At 39.9% G+C, this 12987-nt stretch overlaps 1 protein-coding gene across 6 annotated transcripts in view; it reads left to right on the forward strand.

The window, feature by feature from the left end:
• inpp4b (inositol polyphosphate-4-phosphatase type II B) overlaps positions 1-12987 on the forward strand; it is a 290844-nt gene that overhangs the window by 193648 nt on the left and 84209 nt on the right. For all 6 annotated transcript variants that reach the window (XM_015965572.3, XM_015965579.3, XM_015965584.3 and 3 more), the window contains one exon: positions 10109-10213. In XM_015965572.3, coding sequence (XP_015821058.1) covers positions 10109-10213 — 105 coding nt within the window. The remainder of the gene's footprint in view (positions 1-10108; positions 10214-12987) is intronic.

The following is a 12987-nucleotide window of genomic DNA, read 5'->3' on the forward strand; positions in this document are numbered from 1 at the left end:
ACCACCTCCATATTTATGGCTGGAATCAACGACTCTTGTTCATGAACACACCCCTGTAACTGACCAGCAGAGCAAAAGCACATTGTTTAACAAATATTCTCACGTTATGTTTGTATATTTGCTTATCTATCTATGTATATGTATATATGTATGTATATATATATATATATATATATATATATATATATATATATATATATATATATACAGGTGCTGGCCAGTAAATTAGAATATCATCAAAAGGTTGAAAATATTTCAGTAATTCCATTCAAAACGTGAAACTTGTACATTATATTCATGCAATGCACACAGACCAATGTATTTCCAATGTTCATTACATTTAAATTTGATATTCATAAGTGACAACTAATGAAAACTCCAAATTTGGTATCTCAAAAAATTAGAATATTCTGAAAAGGCTGAATATAGAAGACACCTGCTGCCACTCTAATCAGCTGATTTACTCAAAACACCTGCAAAGGCCTTTAAAAGGTCCCTCAGTCTTGTTTTGAAGGCACCACAATCATGGGGAAGACTTCTGACTTAACAGCTGTCCAAAAGACAATCATTGACACCTTGCACAAGGAGGGCAAGACACAAAAGGTGATTGCTAAAGAAGCTGGCTGTTCGCAGAGCTCTGTGTCCAAGCACATTAACAGACAGGCGAAGGGACGGAAAAAATGTGGTAGAAAAAAGTGTACAAGCTCTAGGGATAACCGCACCCTGCAGAGAATTGTGACGACAAACCCATTCAAAAATGTGGGGGAGATCCACAAAGAGTGGACTGCAGCTGGAGTCAGCGCTTCAAGAACCACCACGAGGAGACTCATGAAAGACATGGGATTCAGGTGTCGCATTCCGTGTGTCAAGCCACTCTTGAACAAGAAACAGCGCAAGAAGCGTCTCGCCTGGGCCAAGGACAAAAAGGACTGGACTGATGCTGAGTGGTCCAAAGTTATGTTTTCTGATGAAAGCAAGTTCTGCATTTCCTTTGGAAATCAAGGACCCAGAGTCTGGAGGAAGAGCGGAGAAGCACAGAATCCACGTTGCATGAGGTCCAGTGTAAAGTTTCCACCGTCAGTGATGGTGTGGGGTGCCATGTCATCTGCCGGTGTTGGCCCACTCTGTTTCCTGAGGTCCAGGGTCAATGCAGCCGTCTACCAGGAAGTTTTAGAGCACTTCATGCTTCCTGCTGCTGACCAACTTTATGGGGATGCAGACTTCACCTTTCAACAGGACTTGGCACCTGCACACAGTGCCAAAACCACCAGCACCTGGTTCAAGGACCATGGTATCCCTGTCCTTGATTGGCCAGCAAACTCGCCTGACCTTAACCCCATAGAAAATCTATGGGGTATTGTGAAGCGGAGGATGCAATACGCTAGACCCAACAATGCAGAGGAGCTGAAGACGACTATCAGAGCAACCTGGGCTCTCATAACACCTGAGCAGTGCCACAGACTGATCGAGTCCATGCCACGCCGCATTACTGCAGTTATTGAGGCAAAAGGAGCCCCGACTAAGTATTGAGTGCTATACATGCACATTCTTTTCATGTTCATTCTTTTCAGTTGGCCAACATTAGAGAAACAAACATTTTTTCATTGGCCTTTAGAATATTCTAATTTTCTGAGATACCAGATTTGATGTTTTCATTAGTTGTCACCTATAAATATCAAAATTAAACCTAATAAACATCGGAAATTCATTGGTCTGTGTGCATTGCATGAATATAATGTACAAGTACACGTTTTGAATGGAATTACTGAAATATTTTCAACCTTTTGATGATATTCTAATTTACTGGCCAGCACCTGTATATATATATATATATATATATATATATATATATGTGTGTGTGTGTGTGTGTGTGTATATATATATATATATATATACGCAATAAAATAATAAAAACTGTGGCGGGGGTGACTTAAGCAAAATAATAAGGACGCATTGCATACATTATACCAGAGTTCAGGGTAAGACTGTCACTTTTCTGGATAAAAAACAATTGTACATAATTCCTGAAAGGGGGAAAACTCCAGATTCTAACTTTAAGTTAAGCGTTGAGCGTTGCTATCCTATCGCAGGCATAAAACTAAGGCAACGCCATCTATCTGTGTGCTTTAAAGTTTGATCTGGTTCATTCTGCACATTTTCTGTGTTTATCCGAGTGGAATATCATGGCTGCACTTCGTTCTTTATCAGATGTTTCAGCTGCGAAGTGCACAGACATTTCTCTCATTTTGCAGGTTAAAAGACATAAACGGGTTAACAAAATTATATATATAAAAAATAGAGTTGCTGTCAGCAATGACTCACTTGTCCAAATCACACGCCTCTCAGGACCGATTCCGCTGCTCACGCAGCGTGTGTCCATTTCATCTCAGAGTTTACAACATGTTAGAACTGTGGATCTGGCTAGAAAGCCTGCTGAGCTTTTAGCGCCAGAAGACCACGATGATGAAATCCGTAACAAGCTTTAAGAGATGTGCAGAGATCTGATACAGTGCGCTTACAAGCAGCAGTGTTTTAAGGCTGGTTGTTGCAGTTTGTGGTCTTCTTTTATGCTTTCCCCAAGGCGCTCAGAAGTTTTAAAAGGAGAGTGCAATAAAGGAATGAGAGAACAGAGAAGAACCTAAAGGCAAAGATAAATAGAAAAAATGAAATGAGTAAATATATAGCAGCCAGAAGATGGTCGGTACTGCAGCACTCCAGCTACTCTGTCCTACAGCCAGCCCATCTGGGCAGACAGATGAGGATCTGATGCAGGTTATTTGCCTAATCTGCAGCGGTTAGGAGCACAGTTAGCCAATTCCCCCGCGCTGCACTGCTGACAGTAAAAGGCAAATGACCTGGGATGGTGGCATAGGACCAGGCTTCACTTGATCTCCTCTGGAAACAACTGTTCACATGGAGACTAAAACCTTTTCCAGACGGATTGGTTTTCATAACATCTTCATTATTCTGTGGGAAGAACTTGACCCACTATGGTTTCCCACTAGTTTTACAGATTAGAAATGTTTTGGGTCTTGTGGCTGTCCATCCATCCACTGTCTGAACCCGCTTTGATCACGTAGGGTCGCTGGGGGGGGGGGCTGGTGCCTATCTCCAGCGGTTAATGGGCAATCAGGCGGGGTACACCCTGGACAGAGAGCCAGTCCATCGCAGGGCAACACAGACACACAGGACAATTACACACACACCTAAGGACAATTTGGACAGACCAATTAACCTAACAGTCATGTGTTTGGACTGTGGGAGGAAGCCGGAGTACCCGGAGAGAACCCACGCATGCACAGGGAGAACATGCAAACTCCACGCAGAAAGATCCCAGGCCGGGAAGCGAACCCAGGACCTTCTTGCTGCAAGGCACCTTATGGCTGTGTGACATAAAATGTAGTGTTCAATGACCAGACGTCGTGTTGTTTTTTTATGGCGCTCTGTAGGACACCACAAAGCAGGAAAAATTACAGCATTGCCGGGGGGGGGGGGATTTTTGCCACATCTTTTGGTGATGGGAGTTCAGAAATTGCGATTTAAAAGCAGCATCAATGCTGCTTGTTTTCTTTCATCGTCCATTCCACTTCACCAGCTACTCTCCAAACTTCACAAATGTCTGTCGTTTGCCAACATCTGCTCATATTATTTTTTTCTTAGTTACAACCAATCAGCATGAGTTAACACAAGTCCCACTCAGCGAATCTGTAGAGCCTTTACGAGTAAAGGCCTTAGCTCAGGCACCTTGGTGGACTTGGGTTGGTCCACCCTATTGTTTGTTTGTAGAATCAAAACCAAAACTTATCTCCTCGCTCTGCGTTCATCTTTTAAAGACCTTAATCTAACTGCTGAAACATGTCTCCAGCCTTCCTTAGTGTCTAGAGATGTGATTTGTCACTAAATTAAACAAATCACCTGTGTTCATGAACTAAAACATGCAGAAAACGTGCTGGGAGCAGACTGCAGCGCAGGTATGTAAACTCGGTTTTTTATAAGTCCAACAGAGCGGTCTGCAAAGCTGCTAGTGGGATAATCTGGTCACAGGGGGCGATAGGGGCTGGATAGCATTTCATTAACCTTGTAAAAGGACATTTTAGCACATCCTGGCTCAAGAAAATAATTTTTAAAATATGAAAAAGTTGCTAATTGTCCCTTTAAAGGGGCATTATGGAAGTTTGACAGCCAAAACATGTATAGAAATAATAAATTTCTTCTTCAAACATTCTCCTGCAATGCCCTGGTCCTGTAGAATGAGCCCTGGCATTTTTACTGTGATTGCCTGTTTTTCTGTAAAATCTCAGAAAAAGAGAGCTGCTCGGGTCGAGCAGGCTGCTTCATGAGCGTTCACGCTCAGGCATAGCCCGTAGCATTTGCTATCTGTAGCTTTAGCAGCAGAGAGAGAGAGGTAGTGCCAACTCAGCGACTTTGTCGCTGTTCCTAACGCCTAGTGATGAACCTAGCTACATTTCTGAGGACCTTTAGCTACTTTCCTCTAGATATTCCCTGCAAACTAGCAACAAAATAGCCATTTTAGCTCCGAATCGTTCTTTGAACGTTGTTTCAGCTGTCATCAAGGATATAAATATTACAGATACAAAAATTGTAACTGTTGCTTTAGCTCACTTAGTAAGATGTCAGACTCCCGTGTAGAAGACCTGGGTTTGATTCTGGATGTGAATATAGTTTAGTTAGAGTTTATTTTTTACATTAATGATATCTTTTTTACAGTAAGATGCCCACATTTTTATTTGAGACTCGCCGAACGGCATTGAATTCACAGATAAAAAAAGATGTGGGTTCAACTTTCATTTTGGAACAATTTTTCAAGCAAGGGAAGGGAATGATCTGAGCATGCAGGAGGACTGACCCATCTTAAACCTTTGTCGGCTGTGCTGAAGAGAAAAGTACAAAACCAAATTATTTCATTAATTAGCTGCGCGTTCTCCTGTCCTCCGTCCCCCCCCCCCCCCCCCCCCCCCCCACACACACACACACACACAAACACACACACACAGGACTGTCTCAGCTGTCATTTTCGTTAAGGAGTGTGCACGTACAGCATGCGCACCTCGTGCACGAGCCTACTATTGAAGCTGCCGTTACGCTTTTGGCCTGAGGGGGCAAGCGCGAGCATAAAAATTCAAAACTCCGTAAAGTCCCTTTAAGCACTGCATTTCCAGATTTCTAGTGAATAAGAATATGTTTTACACCTGCCCAGCTATATCAGAGTCGGGATTGACCAATTTATGGTAATGTTTTAAATGTTGCTGAACTAGAGAGATGTTTATTTCTTTTCAAACTAAAAACTATTTCTAGACAACTGATGTCAGTTTAAATCTGTAAAAGGGTCACCAGCAATTTATTTACTGACACAATGATTTTTTTCTCATTATCACTTTATTGCCTATAATTTACTAGTGACACATTTGTACTACTGCTGAAATGATAAAATCTGAACCTTTTATTGAACGACATGGAGAGCTTGAAGGTGCTAATTCATAACTGCAAAAGTTTTAATGGGAATAAGAGCAGCAGCTTGTAAATTTTACTGTGCAAAGAATCAGAATGGATTTGTGAAATTACTGTTTCATTTGCAAAGAAATACAAAAAAGGGGAACAAATTAGGCCAACATTGTCAGTTATATAATGGTTAGATGTGTCTGATTTGCTTAAGACTGGATATGTTATTTGCACAGTATTTATTTAAAGGGACAGTATGCCAGAATTTTACAGTGAAATTATGACAAAATAGTCTAATGTCTCAATCATATTGGAAGGATGGTTACTTTGAAACAGATTTCCTTCTCAGTCGGCTGCTTGTCAGTTTTTCTCTTTTTAAAATGGCCAAAGAGGCATAAAGAGGGTCTGTTTTACAACCTGTGAGCCTGTGGGGTTTTCCCACTCTGTGCCAGTTAACACTGCTATGCCAGCCTTTGTATTTTGACACTGAAAGAACCTAAGCCAGTTACAGGAGCGGCCCCGAAGTTATTTCTTGTATCTGTAAGAGGCCGGTAAAGAAGGCTGGAGGCTAACGTTGAGCTAACAATGCTAACAGTGAATGAAAAGCAAATTGTGAACTAAAAACATCTCTAACTTCTCTTTCAGTTACCAACAACTCAATATTACATTTAAATGTGTTCATCTACTTAGCTACTTACTGTGCAGGACTCATCTTTGCTTGTCATCAAGACTCTCCTTGTGCTGATCCGTTACTGCTAACAGCTATTGAGCTCACAGAACAGTAGTGATAATGTCACTCGTGTGTTTGGAAAATGGGCTGCAGTACCAAAATTTGACCAAAGAATGTCACCCTTACTTCATTCTTACATAATGTTCCTTTAAAGCTGCTATAGCGAATCTGCAAACAAGCTAGGTTTTGAATGCATTCATGGAACTCTTACCCCTCCCCTCGGGTATATTCAGTGGTTCCATGTTCAACAGAACCCGGGACCGACATTGCCAGAAGAACCAAGGGAGCAATAAACACCAGTCACAGTTTTCTAGGTGCAAAACTATTTTATTGCCCGTGACTTCAAACGGTGTTTTTCTTTTTTGGACTCTGATAGTTTGTCCTCAAGTTGAAGTGGTAGCAGCTGACTGTTTCTCCTTCTCTGATTTTATTGAGCTGCGAACTTCTCACATCAGTGGTGTTCATTTTCTAACCACACAAGTTTGTAATGAGTGGAGGACCCAGGGAAGAGTGGCAGTTTTACGAGATCAACAAGCCGTGTTATTGGTGGAGGTTTTTCAGAGAAATGCAAGAGCCACTTAATAAAATTTTTGCTTCTTTTTACCTCCACAATATATTTATAAGTATACTGTATTAGAAAGCTAAGAGGCATGAAAAATGTTTCAAGCTAATTTGTTATCCAAATTTGCTATAGCAGCTTTAACAAGATAAACATGAATTTGTTAACATTATCATAGAGATTTTGATACATCAGCCATGAAGGATTTTCTACTTTCTGGATAAATCAATTGTTAGCTCCAGCTGAGATTCTACTATCATGTACTTTTCAGGTCACTCATCTGTTTTGGTGGGCTGGTTCTCTGTAAAGGAAAAAGGCGAACTCATAGTGGTTTTGTTTCCCTTCAGCTAAATGATGATGAAAATCTGTGACAGTGAGCAGGTTCTCCCATTCAGATGTGGTGACAGCAGAAACCTCATGACTACCTGTGTGTCGTATGAAAAGAGAGAGCAAAGGGATAACAAAAGACTAGCTCTAATGAAGGAGAAATATGGCACACATCAGTTAGCAGAGTTGGAAAAGTTTCATTTTAGTCATTTTGGTGCCATTGAAATAAGTCTTATAAGACAGAAAAAACAGAGGATGTACATCTGATCAACCTTTTTGTCTAAAAACCAAGCCCCCACAATGTGGCTCTAAAATTGAGGCAAACGCGGAAATGAAATAAATTGCAGTTCCACCCTCATCCACTGGGGGATGGTGTCAGAAGCGAGCAAATCCTCATTGACTCCCATGTTAGAAAATACCAATTTCACAGCAGAAATAAACATGTTTACAGCCTGGTTCCAAAACATGTTTTTGGTTTAAATGATCTAGTTTACAATCATGACAACTCTGAGGGGGGTGAATTTTTTCTCACTCTTCTGTTTAAGTGTATTAAAAGCCTAAAATTCTGTATAATTAATGAGCATCAGACCCACGTGACCACAGAGCTAACTCCGTGGAAAGACCTCAGTAGAGCCTCGGTCTGGCCTGGACACTGTTCCGGGATTTTGAGTCTCTGTGTTTGTGTATTCTTTTTTGGATATTATTTGTGCAATTGTTGGACAAAATGACTTGCTGTGGCATTAATTGCACTAATAGAGCGTCCAAGGAGTCTCCACTTCATTTTTTTCGGTAAGTAAAATTAAATTGATGTATTTTAGGTCACTGCCGAGCTGAGCTTAGATTTTAACATGTACTGTTTAACCATGAAATTTAACTCTTCCCTTTTTTGGAATTGTCCGGGCTTGACGGAACCTGTGACACGGTCAAAATGGCGGTGGTGGCCACCTCCCATTTGGCCTCAAAAACGTGATATTGGAGCCTATGGAAAGGAGATGTCCAGTATATTTATGTCGGTGCTAAAGACTTGATGCATTAAAGGAGCCAAAAGCCACTATTATCTTAGAAATTGCATTGAACTTGACATAATGTGTATAATAGCAAATAATAAAATCAATGTCCAACTTTTGATACTTTTTTAAACTTCTTTGTTTTCATGAATCACTGGTACCCATGCTCTAAAGCTTGGTTTATGCTTGACACATTCACTTTCCGCTTGGTGATGCGGCTCGCGGATGGAACGCGCTTCACAACTCACAGCTTTTATGGTTCGTGCGGCTTGTCTCTGCGGTGAGCCAATATACTCCCAAACTGTAGGGGAGCTCTACGGCATGCATCCAACACTACACCATAGTAGAAGTAGAAATTACTGTTTACAACATGGCATTTCCGCATTTTTAACAGCGTTCTCGTCTTTTCCGACAGTGCGAGCTATTTCTCTCCAATAATTATTAACAACATGTTGATTACGGTGATCTCTGAGAGCTGAATCATACAAATGTCTGTATTTACGAACCTCTGCCATACTAGTTCTTGCCGGTCCGCCATGTTTTTCGGCGTCCGTCCGTCCGCATGGTTAGAAATTTTCCGAGGTGCGCGTTGCGGAAAATTTGGGCCGTGCGGAGGCACGGTGGAGGGGCGTGGTTGTTAAAATGACGCAAAATGACGCAACTTTTCCGCGTGGAGCCGTGCAGACCTCGTGGACGCGTCAAGCATAAACCAACCTTAATGCTGACGCATAGCTAAATTGCCTATTGGAAATCACTTCCCTTGGTTTAAGGAAATGTGATGAAGTGTTTCCCGCGTCAGGAGGACAAATGAACAAAAGATGTGTCATTACAATGATGAGCTACATCCTTTTGTGCAGACTGAAGATTAAATGCTTTTGCCAACACGACTTTAATCTTTACCAACAAGGCAAAGTCAAAGAAAAGTCATTAAAGCACTGCCAAAAGGAGTCTCTTGGTGACGGTGGTGGCTGCAGCATTAGAACGTTATCAACCGCAGCAATGAAAGCCTTGTAGATTAGAGAGAAAATTGCTCTGGAAAGACTGGATTATTGCTCAGAATCATAACCGCAGTATTACTTGTGTTTTTAATTTTTTTCCACTGCTGTGCCTTTTGTTTCGCGTTGTTAAATAATGTGCATTTGCCTCCAACTTTTAAAGACCTCTACGTGACCCAAATGATTTTTTTATATGTTTGAATATTTAAAACCACAATAAGAGACCACCAAGGTACGGCTTTGTGAATATAAATAGCTCATATACAGTTGCTGTTTTATTATAGTGTATAAATGACCTCCATAGCTAAATCTCCAAGCTGGAAACTAATACTACGGTACATTTCAGTTATTAGATTGTGAAAGACAAATGAAAATTTTAGAGAGGTAATTCTAAATCTTCCATTTTCAGAATCCCTTCAACCAGGTTATATCAATATAGAAGACACACATGGTTAATATATGAAGATGCATATGAATACAAATATGAAATTGTATTTTGTTTTGAGCACTCGCAAATATATGCACAAACAGATTCAATATTGTTTTTCACAGTGTGTGACATTTTATGTAAGAATGTATTTTTGGGTCCGTCGGTTCAGATTATTTTACATCTTTGAAACCACAATTTATATTTGCATTTTTTCTGCACTGAAGTTGTGGACATGGCAACATTCATAAAAGCATAGAACTGCAGCTTCTTATTCTAACTTCTAACAGAGCCGGACTTTCAGTTTTAATGTATACCTTGTGTTTTGTATGTTAATGTATTCTTTTTATCATTCAGCTTTGCATGAAGTAGATTAGAAAACACTGACACATACAGAGGTAGAAACTTTATATTTAAAAACACACACTAGAGTACAGATTCAGTTCATCCTCTTTTAAGCTTTTAAATCAGTCGTTTTGGGAATATGTCAAAACCAGATCTTACAGTGTGACTTTCTAGGACAAGGGACGTCTTGAAGGTTTTGGTTTTTTTATTGCAAAATGATTCAGGCTTGTGTGTGTGTGTGTGTGTGTGTTTTTTCAGGCTGTTCATTCAAACCAAGTTGCTGCAAAGCCCAGAAGCCTCTGGAGTTCATCCCAATAAACTTGCACACACAGAGGATGAGAGTGACGTGCCCCAAAAAAGCAGGTATTGCATGTAATGACATCAGAAGGACACTTGCAGGGCAACTTAGTTTGGTAAAACCGGAGCTGTTTGATCTGTTGTCGTACCCATCTTTGTGCGCGTGCATGCTCTAAAAGCTGCACAAATTGTTGTCTCCTTTTGTTTCTCTGTCTGATTGGCAGAAACAGTGAGAGCTGATTGTTGCCGGTCATCACACAGGTTGAAATGTGAGAATTAACTTGGCCTGGGAATTAAATAAAACACTACTTAAGCTGTGTGTGTGTGTGTGTGTGTGTGTGTGTGTGTGTGTGTGTGTGTGTGTGTGTGTGTGTGTTTTGTTTGTTTGTTTGTTTGTTTTTTTGTACAGTGCTTTATTTTGTCCCCTGTAATTCTGCTTTCCAGCAGGTCGTTGCTGAGAAAGTGATTTTTTCAGTTAGTGGACATGGAGGTATTTTAAACACTAGGTAGCTTTATTTTTGCCTAATTGGTTTTCTTTAGCAGTTCCAATAAACTGGGAACTATCTGCACATTTAAAGCACCAGTAAAGACGCTATAAAGTCTTTATGATGGCTTTAAAATAGATTGTAAAGTATAAGTGATAACCTTCAAAAAGAGTCTAAGGACTGCAGAGAGGCTTGTTAAAAATGTAGCCATGTTTTGTGAGTGACAGGGTAGCCATTCTCTTATAATTTAGCACAACCTAATTGGTTAGTAGTGTTTAAATTCATATTGTTGAATTGTTTTTGTTGTGTGTTAACAATGTAAAGCATAGCCAGATTCTCAGGCTCACATTAAACCAGCTTCAGGGGCTCCGACGTACCCATGAGCACTAAAGGCCTTTCTTTTAATATGAAAATCAGCAAATTAGTTAATTAACTGACTAATTTTAAAAGTAAACTCTGACATTTATTTTTGTATACTGTAAATCAACAAAAAGATTCCTCTTGACTTAAGACGGTCAACCCCATCATGAAAAAACAAGAAATTAAGTCTTTGTTTTAAATGAATTAAAAAGTTATCAAGCATAAATATTCAGTGTGTCGTGAATGTAAAATATGTCCACATGTTATGGTCTTTTGTTAGTCATCGCACTAGAAATAATCAAGTCCGGGTCTATTTCTCTGATATAATGTTGATATAATGGGGCAGTGGCGTTTTCGGTGTATTACCACTCCCCACCACCAGAGGCAGGAGTGAGTTGTGTTGTAGCCAGCCCATGAACTGGACAGTTAGAGAATAGTGACAGTGAAGATTTCACAATAATATAATAGGTTTGAGATAAATATTAGTAATCTATCTTTCTGATAACATTGTTTACAAAAGAAATGCACCTAAGGCAGGAAGTAAAATTAATCTGGTAGCTTCCGTCAACCCTGCCACATAGAAATACAAAGGGGACCCAGAATCTTGTCTGAAAGTTTCCTCTAACATTTATGCACTGGATGATGTCGCAGACATACGAGCTGTCTGTGTGTTCTGCTGCATTATCTGCCCGAGTCTTGTTTCTCGAGTGTCCCGTTCTGCGGTCTTCGAAAACTTACAATAACTTGCCTCGTTTGAGACTAAAGCACACAAAAGCTCAATTTTATCCACCATGGCCCAGTCCCCATACTTGCACTGCACCCTATGATCCAAAGTGAGGGTCAAGGCCTGGGTGGAGACGTATTTCCTCCACACTTCCTGTTAGGAAGACGCTTGGACCGAGAAAGCGGCACTCATCTCACCTCTGATTGGCTAACATCAAAATAACTCTACCACTGACTCCATTTACTTTGCAACACTGATGTTTTATCTCCACAAAACACATAAGCCTGGAGGAGTTTTGCCGTGTGGTGGAGTTGCTAACGCTAACAGTTGGCTTCTACTAACTGAGATATTTTTTACTGTTTCCTCTTCACTAAACCAACAACAGCCTTCTTTAAATCCTAGATTTTCACCATATATTTTCTATCAAGCTAATTCAAGAGATAGGTGTAGGAGACTATTTTCATGTTCCTACATGAGAAATTCAGAGGGCCCGATTATAATCAGAAATCATAATTTAAGAAAGGTTTTTCTTTAAAATTAACTTTACATTTTGGGTAAAAGAGGAAATGATCAAATTTTTTTATTCTAATATTGACTATTAGATTTTTCCACAAACATTCCAAATGTTTTTTTTTCCTGACCACAGGGGAAAAGTTTTCTTTTTGACTCTGCAGTCTGTAAAATCCTACTGAACAAATGATTTACTGGCATATCGTGTCCAAAATTACACACCAGCTATTTATCAACTTACATGTAATGCATCTTTCAAAAGGGAAACATTTCATTGTAATCATGTATGTACACAATAATAAAACACTAAATATTTGGATAATCATACTTTAAAATACATATTTTCCGAAATGGGAATTTGAGCCATTGTTTCGCCTTCTTCTCAGAATTCCCCCCTTTGATGTGCAGATCAAGGGTGCAAAAGGGACGAAGTCAACCTACACTTCTCGACCAGAATGAATTGACGCATTGGGATTTGGCGATGATAGTTTTGAAACTTTAGCAAAATACTTCCTGGAGATCAATAAAGTGATGCTCACAGTGCAGACTAGTGGTGTGGAGGAAAATTGTTTTTTTTCAGTTGACTTGTTCCAAAATGTCAAGAAAATATGAATTTGTGAAATTTGCATGTTAACTAAGAAAACTGCTGGAGACCAAGTAGCTCAGTGGATCCACCAGTGGCAATCAGATTACTTGACTAATATCCCTGCTGTGTCATTAAAACAGAGAGATTGTACTGTTTAAAGCTGTGCAGCTCATTA

Source organism: Nothobranchius furzeri, chromosome 4, assembly GCF_043380555.1.
Source record: "Nothobranchius furzeri strain GRZ-AD chromosome 4, NfurGRZ-RIMD1, whole genome shotgun sequence".
In the NCBI taxonomy this organism is placed as follows: domain Eukaryota; kingdom Metazoa; phylum Chordata; class Actinopteri; order Cyprinodontiformes; family Nothobranchiidae; genus Nothobranchius; species Nothobranchius furzeri.